Genomic DNA, 16,329 nt, shown 5'->3' on the forward strand with positions numbered 1-16,329 from the left:
ACTTTTCGTCTCTTTCACGATATTAATACATTAAGAAAATTAGTGGATTTAATGCTAATAGTGTCTAAAAATATTTAATACCTTCTTATATTAATATTTCTTATTCTGTAAACTCTGCTTATTGAGAGATGGTGAAATGCTGTAACATTTAGTCTTGTCTGAGAGAGGTAATGCATATTGAAACTAATGAAATAATGTGACCTAACTTAACATAGATTAAAAGCTTTGGCCTGTCCAACATACAGTGTGTCCTACATTCATCTATTTTCTTGATTTGATCTGAAATATAAACCAATATAATTCACAAAGTTTTCTTCAAATTATGATGTTGCTTAAACTGAAGCTATATAATCTTGAACTTATTTCAGGCTTGTGAGAATCTGCAGGCTTACTTTTCTAAAGGTTTGTTTTTATTTCATATTCCCAGATTATTATGATGCCCTTTCCTTTTTCATGTTGCCTATACTCTATAAAGATTTCCTTCTGCTTGTGAATTGAGTGTTGCATCAAAATTTGGCGGTCTTCCGTTTCCTGCATTTTAATGACAACTTTTGTGCCTTTGCTTTAGGCAGGTTCTTGTCACAATACACTGAGATATCATTTTGTACAGAGTGATGCAATTGTGCTGAACTCTCCAACTCCACTTTAAAGGCGGCCTACATGATGTGTTAGGTCTGAATCACATACTCAGTAAAAGGCTCTTCATGCTCAGTTTAGACAGCCACGGCTTACTATTCTGAAGCATGTCTCTGCATTTCAATAAAAAGAGGGGAATGAAGCTGGCCAGAGGCAACACTGATTCCATGCCACCACCCTAAAACAGAATTGCTTCAGAATATTCTGAAAAGACTGATAGTTGAAAGGAATAGAGGCTGCAGAAAAAGCTCAAGCACATTGTTACAACAAAAGCAAACTCATCTAGGCCATGCAAGAAATCAGCTGTGCATCTAGAAAAAAGCAGAAGGGGACAGAGAAATGTCATTTTAAATGTGCAGTATCTGTTCTCTGGACAGTTGGCATTGTCCCATCCCATCCTGAATCAGAGTTGTCAGTTGCCAGGGGCTTCTTCTGGGCTGGCTGAAAAGTAGGACAGCTAAACATTCTCTCTCTCTCTCTCTCTCTCTCTCAATACTAAGGAGGTCATCTTTGGAGAGAGGACAGAATTTAGTACCTTCAGCAGTAAGTCATTTTTTAAACCTAAATCAGAGTGATCTTGAATGGCACAATAATGCTAAAGAAGTATAGTAAAGTATAAACATTTTAGAAGATGAACTCCAATAGCTGCAGTCTCTTGGATGTCTGACAGCAGCCTCAGATGTTTTCTAATCATGCAAGAGATCCTGCACTTTTAAAATGAAAACAGCAAATCAGAACATCACCCGCAGTCAACACTTTATCACTGTATCTATCAACAAGTATATTACATCCGTATATAATTAATATATACATTTTCATTTAACTTAGATGCATAATTTCATTTAAATCAATCATAACTTTCCTAGTTATTAACAGCGGATTTTTTACTCTGTATTTCTTAATAAAATTACTCTTGATTAACTATTTTGTTAAATTTTGGAGGCAACTTACCTTACATAATCATTTTGTGTTGAAGGAAAATAAATGAAAAAATGGCTCACAAATTTTAGACTAAATTCCAAATTTAAATGCATTAATGAAGATAATAAAGGCTTCTTGATTATTATTCTGAAGCCTATAAATTGAAAGGTTTATGTATAAGGGAAGTTTAAATTCTTTATTTCAGAATGCTATCTTATATATTTTACTGTAAATTAGTATCTAAAACTTTACTATCTTGTCATTTATGGTAGTTAATATTAGCATTCTGTTATAGTATTTTTCTGTGTTTTGTGTTTAGAATATAGAAGCTATGGCATGTTACTAACCACCAGCAGGAGGAACAACTTGGTCCAGGAGCTTCATACTAGTTTTCTTCCAGATTTTCTTTATGACTGCCCTGAGTTCTTCATTTGCTTGCTCTAGATTTCCTAAGGAGAGTGGGAAGGAAGGAAGGAAGGAAGGAAGGAAGGAAGGAAGGAAGGAAGGAAGGAAGGAAGGAAGGACACATATTATTAACCTGTAACTAAAGAGCAAAATATCAATATCTCTGCACATGGTTTGGATCTCTACAACTAAGCCAAAGTTAAATGAAGTTTCCACAAAAGGTCAATAACTTTGACACTAGCTTTCTCTGCTTTGCCTTAGGGACAACATCACATAGTAAATATGACTGCCTTAAGATTCAAGAGGCAGAGATTCAAGAGAAGCTCTATCATTTCCAGTAGCTTTGTAATATTCTCCTGCAGCAAGTCTGGCCAATTGGATTAATAGATTTTGAAGTGGTTCCTATTTGGCTTGGACTGTTTCAGGAACACCTCCTCATAGCTGCTTTTTTTTCAGCAAGGGAAGAGAATGACTAGAGCAGGGGTCTTCAAACTTGACAGCTTTAAGACTTGTGGACTCCCAGAATTCCTCCTCCAGTTATGTTAGCTCAGGAATTTTGGGAATTTAAATCCATAAGTCATAAGTTTGAAGACCCTTGGACTAGAGAAACAAACACAGTGGCCACCAGGATACATTTGAGAAGCTCACAAGCCTGAACTGGAGGGTGATAGCTGGTTTCACAGATCCTTCAGCAATCAGCACAGAAGGAATAATGGCTAAGATCCAGAAGGAAATTGACAGACACCAACATTAAGTACTGCTGACAGCCATTTCAATGAACAAGTATCATAAACAAGGAAGACTTTATACATTTATAGAGTGGTGGGATTCAAATATTGTTCCCATCAGTTCGGTGGGTGTGGTTTGGTGGGCATGCTTTGCACGCATGCATACACTTTGCGTGCATGCACATGCCAAACGCACCCTTTGCATAGGCGCAGAGATATTTGCGCAGGCACAGAGGCATTCTACCTTGCTTCCTGCAAGCCTACATGATCTCCCGGTCACTTCAGCAGCTGCTGCGCGGCACTATTCTATGCCGCGCACAGCAGCTGCACTTCAAATTCAGCAGATAAAGGTGAGTATGTGAGTCTGGGCAGGCGGGCAGGCCCAACAGCAGAGCTATTAGAGCAGGGGAGAGAACCGGTTCGGTCTCCGCTGCTCATCGCTCCTACCAGCTCTGAAGAACCGGTCAAATACCACCACTGCATTTATATCTTATCAGAGTTCAAAAAAAAAAAATAATCATCTGATGTATTGGCCATATACAAAACTTTATCTCCTGATAGTAAATTCCCTGAATGTTCTGAAGCAGCTGTCAAAAGGAAAACAATGGTTATGAATAATTGGTCCTCTAGTCTGCAGACACCAAATTGAAGCAAATGTGCAAAATAAAGAAGCTACTGATAGTGATGAATTTCATATTTGATAAAATATATTTTCTGATTGCATGTTACTTTGTCAGCAACAACAAATTCCTTTCTACTATATACAATTTTTGAGCAAGGCCAAGTTCAAATTGCAACTGATTCCTACCACCTATCCTATTTCTCAGTAAAAGAAACTATTGTCCCACAAAAAACTGAGATTTGGGGCTACAAACATAGCTACAATACTTTTACAGAGAACCATTAAGTTCAACCTTTTAAATTTACAAAATCTCCAGGGTGGCCACCACATATATCAAAGATCAGTACTAATTATTTGATAAGGAGAAATAAAGAATGATTAAAATATTTATTGTAGGTTCCTACCTTCAGTTTTGATCTTCAAGGCTGTTCTTACTAAAGCAAATAGAGTAGCATTAAACATAACTGTTCCATCACTGTTTAGGGGCATGTTCATGGCTACCAACCGCTGCAGATATTTAAAAAGGAAATAGACACAAAGAAGGTTTAGAATGTGTTTTATTAAATGTTTAAAGTATATGTCCAGGAAATTAATCTAAAATGCATTGGAGGACATATCATAGTCAAGTGTTTATTATTATTCATAGATGTCATGAGCTAAATACTACAGTGATAACTTACAAAATAGAGGAAATTCTGCCTGACACAAGAGTTCCATAAGTAAGTGTGTTTGTAATTAACACATAAAAACAATTCATACCAAACATACTTTATACATTAATGGAAGAAGATAAATATTTGGGATGAGCATACCATAATTACTATAAAGATTCATTTCTTTTTATTTGATAGTTTCATAGTTGTTTAGTTCTCTCATAAAATCAGTGGAAAATATTTATAGCTGAGGAAGAATAAAAAGTAATTTCTATAGATACTGATTCTAGATATCTTTGAAATTTAAAAATAGCTTATTTTATTTGCCAAAGAAAATAAGATGATTCTTTCCATCATGCTCTCATGGGTAATTCAAAGGCATTTGCTAATCTCAATTAATAGTAGAATGCTAGTTTCATGCTATGATTCAATTGCTTGCTACTTCTTTAGTATAAATGTTAAGCTATGTCTAGGCATTACCACAACACTACTGATCTGCTGAAGGTAGTATGATGTTTGTATATACAACTTCACTATAAATTTGGAAATGTCCGCACAACCAGAAGCTACTGTGCTTTTCCTGCTTATATTCTACATTGATAGGCAACAGTTTTTGATCAAAGGACCTCAGCTGGCCTTTTAGTTCTAGCTGGAAGGTACGTGAGTCACATGAGCCAGCAATTTCAAGAGCAAAATCCATTTTATGTATTTTTTTAAAAACTAAGAACCACCAATTTTCTTGCTTTAATTAGGGGGAGCTTTTTATGTATATGGGACTTCTTTACCTCCTTTCATAACTCTGAATTTAGGCAATTTATAAAAATTTTGACTATTGAATGAATTCTCCAAAACTTTCTTTTATTACCAGCCAAATACTACTCTGTATCAATGTACCAAAACTAAGGAAAGATGTGGCATTATTTTTGTAATAATATCCAACAGAGCTAGTGAAAAAGCTAATAATTAACACTGGACAATTAGGTGCAGTAAATATACAGACATCTCTTCTCTAGAAAAGTGCATTACGTAGAGGTTTTCAAAGAATCAATGACCTTAGCCTACCTTGCATGCTACCCTGTGAGGACATAACTTCCCAAAACCAAGGGGAGGCTGGATGCGTCGCAATAAAGTAACAACATCAAGATGTTTTATTCTTCCTCTATAAAAAAGATTTTTTTAAAATTAAATAGCTCCAGCTGACTTAAATTAGGCATTGTTTTGCTTTTAACCGCCATATTTAATGGCGATATATTGTAGTCATGAGCGTAACTTACTTTGCTTCAGGATCATATTCTGACCATATTCTTTTAAATTCATCCAGATGATGTGGACCAAGGATAGACCAATCACGCGTCAGATAATCAAAATTGTCCATGATGACAGCCACAAAAAGATTGATAATCTTAAAAGCAATAGAAGACAATATTACCATAAAGTTCAGGTAGCAATCAGAAAGAACACTTTGAAAGTTTTGTTTATTTGTTTATTAAATTAAATTGTTTATGAAACAATGAAATAAATATATGTTAAAAAAAATTGTGCCAGCGAATCAATCTTGACTCCTGGTGACTGCCTGGAACAAGCCCTTATAGCTTTATTGGCAAGAGTTTGGAAGTGGTTTGCCATTGTCTGCTTCCTAGGGCTGAGAGAGAGCAATTGGCCAAAGGTCATCCAACTGGTTTGTGCCTATGGAGGACTAGAACTTACAGTCCTGGTTTCTATCCTGAAGTCCTAACCACTATACCAAACTGGCTCTCCATATTTAACTTATACCTTAGATCAGGGGTGTCACTGGATTTCTTCAAGGGCCAGATCAGTATTGTAGTTCTCGTCTACGGGCTGGTGGAGTGTATGTGTGTCAGTCAACAGAACGATGCCAGTCAATAGAAGGAGGTCAATGCTCCTTTATGGATTGCTACAAGATTTGATCTCCTTGCCACTACCATGCATAGCCACTAAGCTAGATCATCTGCTGGCATGAGTTGAGGTTTCAATATGCTGATGGTATCCAATCCAATGATATCTCTACCATGTAAGTGATATGATGGAAGTCCTATTCAGCGTCTGGAAGCTATGTTGGTCCAGAAATGGGATTTCACTAAAATCTATCAAGACAGAATTCTGAGTCCAGAAATAGTTCATATTTGATTCTGGATAAGATGCTGCTTCTGCAAATAGAGCTGTCCCACAACTTGGGAATCCTCTTGCACTCATGATTCTTGACTGAATAACAAGAATAGACAATAGGCATGAATGCCTTTCTATAACCATCATTATATTGATTATTTTGCTTCAGTTGTTATCTTTTCTGGATAAGAGGCTTTCCTCTTAGTCATTCATAACCTTAGCACCCTGCAGATGGATTACTTGCAGGGTTCTACATGAGACTGTTCCCTCCTTTGGAACACACATCTTACCCTTCAAATATTTATAACCCCCACTTCTTCCTATGTTTTTGGAAAGCCATAAAATCCATGCCCTTCAGAAAGCCTTTTGAGGAAAAATAAGAGCATGTTATCTTGAATAGGGATACACTGTACTGATGGACAATTGAATTAGCTCAATTTTGGTTTTCATCTGATATTAATACTGCAGGCATACAAAGTCTTTGAAAGGAGAGCACCACATAAGTAACAGCAAATAAGGAAAGTATAAACTAAACTAAACATATCATATACTTTGTGAGTTAACAGAATTAATCTTCAGTACATTTGACTGTTCAAATTTTAGCCATTCAGAAATTTTACTTTCTAGACTCACCAAAAAAGCACATAACATATAGAAACTGATGAAATAAATAATAGCAAAATTGCTTCCACATGTGTATTCTTCTCCAGGGTTATAATCAGACTCTGGATCACAACGTTTTCCTGGCATGCAAGCTAGCATGATGTCTTGCCAAGCCTCTCCTGTAGCACACCTTTAATATGGAACAAAGGAAGATAAAATAAGACAAATAATATTGTTTCTTCTAGCATAACATTACTATTATTGTTTCCTAATAATGGTCCCAGACAATGTGAGTGCGGGCACAGTAAAGAGATGTCATGCTATGTTGTTTATTTAAAATATATATTAAATCTTTATGTCTGTTCCCATTAAAATCTTGAAAGTATAAGAACATTGATTTTATCAGTATTAATGTACTATCCTGGGTTTCTTTTTAGTAATTATTCTCAATGGTTGCCTTATGACGTAGTGTAATAGGAATGTAGTGTAATAGGAGTTCTATATGTTTCTGTATTTCTGAGCAGCTTGTTTATGTAGTGTCTAGAACCCACATGAATTTAGGGGTTAAATGAATAAGCAGCCCAGAAACACAAAAATATGCAGAACTTCTATTACAATATATCATTAGGCAACCATTGAGAATGGCACAATTAACGCAGGAGGTATCCTAGTTCTCCTTTCCTCTTATACTTCCGAGAGTCAGGGTGGAACCAAGTTGCATCTCTTCCTAACCCTTCCTTTTTTCACAAGCTTAAAACATGTTTTTGCACATGATGTAGCCACCTTTGAACAGTTTCTCCAAGATCATTTCTGTTACTCCCCATTAAATTTGTTCCATCCCTTCTATTAAATAATGCCATCTTGTTAGACCAAGGACCAACGGTGCCTTTCGGTTATGGCACCTATCCTTTGAAGCAGGCTTCCTCATGCATCCTGCTCACCCTCCTGATCTGTGAAGTTTTGATTTCACAAGACTGTGAAGTCTTGATTTCCACCCTCCTCAGATATTGACGAAAAAATATAACTTTCCAGGAAGTTAGATAAACCCAATGTAAGTGTGGTTTGTGTTGTTGAGTCTGATACTTTAGCATATATACCACTTGACTATATGAATGTTGTTTTTTATTTGATCTATAGATATTTTATTCTATTGCTTTTGTTGATTCTTGTCAGTCACCCAGAATTCATACGCAAGGCAGACAACCATTTTTAAAATAAAATAAAATAGACAAAACCAATTTTAAGAGAGTATTATCTATGGGCATCTGGGACAAACCATGTTGTTGAAAAAAATGATGAAACATGAATATTTGTATCCCAACATTGAGTGCAGATAATGTAAGTCACATGGTTTTGTTGTGTTGTAAAAATACAGGTTTCATCATTTGCTTTCCTGTGCCACTGCAGCCAGTCCCACACAATCTACATACTTTGGAATCTGTGTAGACAAATTCTCCTCCATGCTGCATCGAGAGCCCAGGATGGGTTGACTCCTTCCTATGATGTCATTCAGCTGAGTCTGTACTAAGATATAAAAGTCAGCCCCCCCGGGAGAGACCCCAGCTTTTGACTCAGCTCCTTTCAGTCAGTAGCTGTGTCTCTGAAAGCATTCTGTTAGATAGCACTCACCAGCGATCTTCAGTACTTTTTTTCCTCGCTTCAAGCAGCTCCCAGGGATCTGGGCAGCTGCTCTTCCAGGAGAGCAGGGCTCTCTCTCTCCTGCAACGTTGGGAGCAGCGTTACCAGAGCTCTGTGCAGGCAAGCTGGGCAGCGTCTGTAGACCTCCCCCATGCCTGCGGTTTGGAGTGATCGTATAAATGATCAGCAAACTGATAAGAGCACAAGCCAGCTGATTGTGTGGCTGGATGCTGCATTTTTCCCTTGCTGACTTCATTCGGGGCTCTGTATGGCCTAAGGAGCGATTCTTCGATTTGGACTCTGTTTCCTCTCATCAACGGCCATCTTGGATTGAAGCCTTCCACCATGAGGTGAGCGGCCATTTTGTAAGCCTGGGAGCCATTTATACCCTAAGGGGCTTAACAGAAAAAATTCTAAACAGCTTCTTTCCAACGCAAGAGCCTTTATTCTACAAATGGAGCAAGATAAGGCTTAGGCAGAGCTTTCCCCCGCCAGTGGAACAGTCTCTCAAGCCCAATAAGAAAAAAAGACGTAGGCAACGCACCCGATCAGTCCAGAGGGAGGTGGCTGCTAAAATCAAAGCTAGGGCTCTAGCCCCTAAGAAGGCAACTCAGGCTGAATTGAGGGCAGAGAAGCGCAGACATGCAGCTCTAGAGAGGCAGTTCAACAGAACTATTCAACAGAAGGGAGTGCAACTACAGCATGTTTCAGGTGATACTCGTGGGCCCCAGCCAAGCCCTCCCAGGGGAGGAGAAATTATCTATGAGCCTTTCCATCCTCCATCCTAGTCTCCTGAGGCTCTTGCAGTACAATCAGATGCTCAGGATCTAAGCAGATCTGGGCCTTATTTCCAACAGGCTTCTGGGCCCTGTGCTCCTCCCCCTCCCTCCAGGCCTGAAGTCACCTTCACTCCCACAGCAGCAGGCCTTCTGCCTTCTGCCTTCTGCCTCTACCTTTGAGCATAGACCAGGGGATATCCAAGATGTTGTCTCATTGGCCATTAGGCAGGGATTGGCTGAAGGCTTCAAGCCAATTCTTCAACCTCTGGAAAGGGTCCAGGCCCTTCTCCCTTCTCAATCTATAAGTTCCTTGCCTCGTTGCCCTGATTTACACAGGCCTCAGGACCTCAGGGTCCATTCTTCTCTACCAGAATGGGAGGAGGTTGATGAGGAAGGAAGGCCTTCACCATCTGAACACAGTTACTCTTCTCATTCAGAGTGTGAAGAGGGTGAGATTTTTGACCAAAATCTTTCAGAGGAAGAGGATTCTCACCCAGAGCAGACTTCCTCTGCATTGGTCTTCAAACCTACTCTCTTCAGGCCATTACTCAGCAAGGCCTTGGTCAATGCCAAGCTGTCGCCAGAGGAAGTGGCTCCCGAGCCACAAGGAAATCCCTCTAGCCAAGGGGATTCGCTCTTCTCCAAGCCTGTAGTGCATGCAGAGGTTTTGCCTTCTCCCATTTTGTTCCTGGACATGGTCAAGGAACAGTGCGCTTCTCTTTCAGCAGGTCCTCGCCCATCTTCTCTGGATAAGTGTTTCTACAATGTCAGCACAGCTCTGGACAATGCCCTGGCAGTGCCTTCTGTTGACATTCCGGTTCTGGCCTCGTTCTCATCTTCTGGCACTCCCACGGATCCAGAATATATCCTGAAACCGGATGATAAATTCTCCGAACAGACCCACAGGTGCAATCACCAGGCCGCTGCTTGGGCTGTTCGGGCTTCAACAGCAGCATCCTTTTTCACGAGGACATCCATACGGTGGCTGCACCAACTCCAGAATAGATTGCCTGCTTCTCACCTTTGGTCTCACCAAGACCTTAATAAGATTATTGCAGCGGCGGAATTCACTGTGGATGCCACTCTCAATTCCGGCAAATTTGCATCCAAGGCCATGGCATCTTCTGTAGCAACAAGAAGACTTTTATGGCTCCAAAATTGGCAGGCGGAGTCACGCCAAAAATGGAAGCTGGCTTCAGTTCCATTCGCAGGCGATAAGTTTTTTGGTGATGCTCTGGAACCTTATCTCATCGAAACCAGAGATAAACGTAAAATTCTTTCTTCCTCTGGGAAGAAAGCCGACTATCGCCCTGCTCCTTATCACCCTCCTGCCTTCCGAGTGGAGACCTCATCTTGCTTCCCCTGCTCTCACAGGCCATACTCCCAATGCCAAGACCAACGGGTGGAAACATCTGGCATGCAACCACCTTCTACTGGTAAACGGCCCTTTTTGGGGGGGAGAGGGCATTCCTTCCATCGCTCTAAGTAATCCCTTGTTCTCCCCACCCATCGGAGGTCTCCTAGCCTTCTTTGCCTCCAAATGGGAGGAGTCAATGACGGACACCTGGGTGCTCAGCACTATTAGGTCAGGGTTACAATTGGACTTCCTAACTCCACTCCCCCCCAATTTTTTGATCTGCCCTGTCTCTCGGGACATTTCAAGGCAAGCCCTCATGAATCAGGCCATTTAGCACCTTCTTGAAATCAGGTCTATTCAACCTGTTTCCCCCTCTCCATGGGGACGTGGACTTTACTCTCGCTTTTTCATCATTCCCAAAGCCTCAGGGGGGTGGCGAGCCATCCTTGATCTTAAATTTCTCAACCAATTTGTAAAATACAGGCGATTTAAAATGCAGACTCTGCGTTCTATTTTAGAGAGCATTCGGGAGGGCGACCTCCTCTCTTCCATTGATCTCACTGAGGCTTACCTCCACATCCCAATTTGGCCTCATCATCACCAATTTCTCCGTTTCTGTTATCAGAATGTCTATTATCAGTATCGAGCATTTCCCTTCGGCCTTTCATCGGCTCCAAGGGTCTTCACAAAGATTCTGGCAGCATTGATGGCATCTCTGCATTCTATTCCAGTGAGGATCCAATGCTACTTGGACGACATTTTGATTCTGTCCTCTTCCACCCATGCAGCCCATCGGGATCTGCAAATTACCCTGTCATATCTCCAGAGCCACGGATTTTCCATCAACACCAAAAAGAGCCAGCTCTCTCCCACAACCAAATTGCAACACTTGGGAGCAGTCATCGATACCATGTCGTGCCAGGTTTTCCTGGAAAGAGCCTTGCAGAGATCATCAGCCAGATCCAGCAACATCAAATTGTCCCCCTGTCACTGATGTCCAAACTTCTGGGGAAGATGGTCTCCTGTATTGGCATCGTCCCATGGGCTCGGCTCCATTCCCGCCCCCTCCGATGGTTCCTGCTTCCCTACCAATGAGCAGGAACCAGCCACTCATCCATCAAGGTCCCACTCTTGCCACAAATCTGGAGATCTCTCAATTGGTGGCATTCCCCATCAATCTGGAGGGGACTCCTGTTCAGGGACCCAGACAGGCTAGTGATAACTACCGATGCCAGCCTCCTGGGTTGGGGCTCCCATATGCAGGGTTAGACAGCTCAGGGTGTTTGGTTCAGATCAGAGCAGGCCCTTCCCATAAATTGGCTAGAGCTCAGAACCATTTTTCTGGCTCTCAAGCATTTCAGGCAATCAATGGCCAGCTCTCATGTTCTAGTCCTTACAGACAACATGGCCGCAAAGGCTCATGTCAACTGGCAAGGGGGGGACGAGGTCCAAAGCCCTCATGAGAGTGGCTCTATGGTTGGGGTTATGGGTAGAGAAACACCTGTTGTCGATCTAGGTGGACCACATCTCCGGGGTCGACAAATCCCAGATCGACTGGCTCAGCAGGAGCCTAGTCGACCAGGCAGAATGGTCCATTCCTCCATCTCTATTCAGGGACCTTTCCCTCAGATTCAGAACACCAGGGGTGGATCTCTTCGCTCCTTAAAACGCCCAAGTCACCAGATTCTTCACCAGGTTTCCTTGCCAGGGAGCGGAGGGGACCAATGCTCTTCGGTGCAGATGGCCCAAGGGTCTCCTCTACGCCTTTCCCCGCTTCCCATCATTCCGGCAGTAATTCGGAAGATGTTGGAGGAATGTGCGGAGCTCCTCCTCCTGGCACCCTATTGGCCAAAGAGGCCCTGGTTTGCGGACCTGGTCAACTTATCGGTGGCTTTTCCTTGGAGGATCCCAGCCCATCTAATCTCCCTTCACCAGGGGGCCCTGCTCCACCCAGAGCCCCAGTGGTTCAAGCTGACCATGTGGCACTTGAGTGGCAGCGACTAGAGGAGGCTGATCTTCCAGAAAGGGTCATCCTCACTATCATGGCATCTCGCAAACCTTCTACAAGGCACATCTATGATGCCACCTGGAAGGCTTTTTCCTGATGGTTCCTCAGGGAGTGTCTTTCTCCTGCTTCAGCCCAGTTGGCAGAAGTTCTTAGCTTCCTTCAGCATGGGCTGGAGAAAGGTTTGGCCCCCAACACCTTACACAGGCAGGTTGTGGTCCTCTCCTTGGTCCTTTCATGGGGTTCGCTTCCTTCCTTATCCCATTACCCTTCAGTCAGGAGGTTTTTGAAAGGGGCTTCCAACCTGTGGCCTCCGGTGGTTCACAAGATCCTTCCTGGGACCTTCATATGGTCCTTACAAAGCCTCCCTTTGAACCCCTTAGAACAGTGTGTCTCCGTTTCCTGACTCTGAAGGTAGTGTTCCTTGTTGCCATCACTTCTGCCATGAAGGTTTCCGAGCTTGCTGCTCTTTCCATCAGACAGGACCTTTGTTCCGTTCAAGATGATAGGGTTGTTCTTTGTCTGGACCCCTCATTTATTCCGAAGGTTTACACCTGGTCTCACAGGTCCCAGGACATTGTTTTGCCTGACTTCTGTCCTTTCCCACACTATGACTTAGAGTGGCAGTGCCACATGTTAGACGTAAGAAGGGCTCTTAGAATATACATTAAGTGCACTTCCTCCTTCAGGAAGTTGGAAGCCATGTTTGTTTTCTTTTTCCCTTCTCACTTGGGGCACAATGCCTCTTCTCCTACTATTAGCAGGTGGGTCAGGTCTTGCATTGAGCAGGCCAACAAAGTTGCGTCCCTTCCGGTTCCCCGAGGTCTGATGGCGCACTCTACCAGAAGTGCGGCCACTTCTCCTGCCTGGGCAACCCGAGCATCCTTGGAGGAGATTTGTTGTGCGGCCATGTGGACATCCCCATCTCCTTTCATCAGACACTACCGTCTGGATGCCTTTGCCTCAGCGACTGCAGCCTTCGGCAGACAGGTGCTTCAACGAGTGGTTCCACAGTCGGTGTGATGAGCCAGACGAGGACCCACCCGTGGACATGCAAGCTTTGGTATGTCCCATCCTGGGCTCTCGATGCAGCATGGAGGAGAATGGGCATTGGTAGAAGTTACCATGAATGCCCTTTCTATCTATGCTGCAAGAGAGCCCAGCCGCTCCCTTGATTTGTCTGGAGAGTGTAAGACATATTTCTGTATTTATTTTGGGCTTTCAGAGACACCTGTCAGTCTGTCAAGTATCTTCGCCAAAGCTGGGGTCTCTCCCGGGGGCTGGCTTTTATATCTTAGTACAGACTCAGCTAAATGACATCATAAGAAGGAGTCAACCCATCCTGGGCTCTCTTGCAGCATAGATAGAAAGGGCATTCACGGTAACTTCTACCAATGCCCACTGTCACCAAATTTTCTTAGTCTGAACTTTAGTCTGCTGCTTAACTAGCTTATACTATATATTTTCTAACTGTATGGTGCTACCTCTGCACTTTCTGTTCCCTGGATGGGGCTTTCCTTCTGCTTTTCCTATGAATTTCCCATTTTTTAATTTATTGTTGATACTTCTTGTAACCCCATTGGACAGGATAGGGAGACAGCAGCTATTGAATGTATACTTTTAACACAGACTTACCTAACTGTACTGTAGTGTTATTTGGGGCAGTCACTGAGGACAATATATGTAGACAGTACATGATTAGGCTGCCTAAATTGCCTTTTATTTTTCATATGTAATGTCTACTCATGTTCAATTACACATTCTCGTATCAATCTTTGGCAATCAACATTTTAATTGGAAGTCACTGCAGGTTATCTCCTGCAGTCCTTTCTCTTTTTCTGTTAGCTACTGATGACCACAGAAAGTATATCATGAAGTGGCTCTTTCTGCATTCTGAAAAGTATTGAATGGGACAGCTGTTTCAGGCTGTTTACAATATGGTAGAAGTTAAAGTGAATATTTTCATTTCTTTTTAAGTAAAACATCGAAGGTCTGAAAAATTGTAAAAATAATTTTTAAAAAAATCACCAAATAATAGAGAACAAGCAAGAAGCTGCATTTCCTGCATTCTAGCTTCTTCACTGTCATTTTTAATTCATTGGCAGGCTAAATATATGTGGAATACTCAGAAATTCCTGCAAAAGTATCATAATGATTCAAATGATGTCCCATTAGATTAGATTAAGGTACGTTAAATATTTTACTTGTTTTTGACCTATATATTATATGTACTGTTGAAAGAACAGAAGATTAATTTCGTATGCTAACAAAGAGTTTTTTCACAACCTACCACAAAATCTTTCCACATACTTTTGAACTCTTTTTTTTCTTCCTAGAGTTTTCCCACAAATTCAGGGTATCCTTTTTTCAGGTCAACCAAGGACTGATCCATTTGATTGCAACAGGAATTGGTCAACTGGTTTATTGCCCTAGCCTGATGTTGTGGGCTGAGAAAGAAAATGACTGGCCCAAAATCACCTAGCCAGCTTTCATGCCTAAGGTGGGACTAGAACACACAATCTCCTGGTTCCTAACCTAGTGTCTTAACCACCAGACCAAAATGGATTCTTATGAACTTTATGCCAGTAAGAACAAATAAATTCTACCGGAAGAGAAGAAGCACCGCTTGGGGGAAGGTTTGAAAGTTGTTGTTCCTGTTAATTTGATTGCCATCTTTCAGAGCAACTTTGCCAAATACCTGAAAGAGAAGTAACAGTTCATTCATGGTAACCTTTTGCAATTTTGATAAACCCCACAGTTGGGTTTCTGCAGTATTGAGTCAGATGCTTCTAATACAAAACCTTTTTTTTATTTTTGAACTCCAATAATAATAATTATTATTTACTGGCACATTGTTCCTTAGCCATAATTGTCAGATTTACAAAACAGGTTGGTAGTAAACTTCAGCTCTCCTGGTGTTTAATCTCTTATTTTGGATTATTTTACCTGTTAAAATAATTAGGTAAAATAGTTATCGGTTTGGATAACTTAGAACTCTGTCATTTGTGGTCAAACCTAGATATTGCATACAAAATTATATGTAGTAATGTTTTACCTGTAAATGATTTTTTCTGTTTTAATCACAATAATATGTGCACGAACAACTGCTTTAAACTCAATGTAAGTTTCAAACTTGACTGTAAAAAAATATGATTTCTGTAATAGAGTTGTCAAAGTCTGGAATGCCCTGCCTGATTCAGTTGTCTCAGCTACAAATTTTCACAGTTTCAGTCACAAATTGACTTCTGTGGACCTTACTTCATCCTTAAGTGGTCCAGTAGAGGGGTCCTGCATAAGTGCACTAACGAATCTATCGTTCCTGTCATTGTATTTTTATTCTCTTATTCTTATTCTCATTTTTGTTTGACAAATTCCAATAAATAAACAAATAAATAAATGACTTTTAGATATGAATCAATTGGATGAAATTCTATTATAGACAAAAATACCTTTATATAGATCAGTGTTCCAGTTGAAAACTAGTTTTTTTTTTCTTCCCATCTTTCTTAGTTAACTGATGTTTGGGCAGCTTAAACATATTTATCTAATTCTCTAACATCCAGAACACTGTTTGCCATCTTGCCATATTTGGCCCTTGCATCATCTTCATCTCTATTGTCTTGTCCCCTTCTATGTCATTCATTTCCTCTTCTGGTTGTGGGTGGCTGGAGGGTCTTTGCTTATATTTCAGTTTAGATGAGGCAGCCAGGGAACACCTTAAGGTGTTATACTCAGAATGTGGTTGCTTCTCTAATATGATAATTCTTGACTCTTGAAAAATGTATCTTTTCTTTTATGTACACTGAAAGCATTTGCACCAAGACAAATTCCTTCTGTGTCCAATCACACTTGGCC

At 41.1% G+C, this 16,329-nt stretch overlaps 1 protein-coding gene across 8 annotated transcripts in view; it reads right to left on the reverse strand.

Moving 5' to 3' along the window:
- Positions 1-16,329, reverse strand: part of CACNA1D (calcium voltage-gated channel subunit alpha1 D) — a 236,503-nt gene that overhangs the window by 39,041 nt on the left and 181,133 nt on the right. For all 8 annotated transcript variants that reach the window (XM_087923877.1, XM_087923876.1, XM_087923874.1 and 5 more), the window contains 6 exons: positions 15,081-15,172; positions 6,726-6,885; positions 5,240-5,367; positions 5,028-5,124; positions 3,717-3,819; positions 1,905-2,006 (listed from right to left, as the gene is read on the reverse strand). In XM_087923877.1, coding sequence (XP_087780003.1) covers positions 1,905-2,006; positions 3,717-3,819; positions 5,028-5,124; positions 5,240-5,367; positions 6,726-6,885; positions 15,081-15,172 — 682 coding nt within the window. The remainder of the gene's footprint in view (positions 1-1,904; positions 2,007-3,716; positions 3,820-5,027; positions 5,125-5,239; positions 5,368-6,725; positions 6,886-15,080; positions 15,173-16,329) is intronic.

Source organism: Pseudonaja textilis, chromosome 2, assembly GCF_049901715.1.
Source record: "Pseudonaja textilis isolate UNSWEBS1 chromosome 2, rPseTex1.2, whole genome shotgun sequence".
NCBI lineage: Eukaryota > Metazoa > Chordata > Lepidosauria > Squamata > Elapidae > Pseudonaja > Pseudonaja textilis.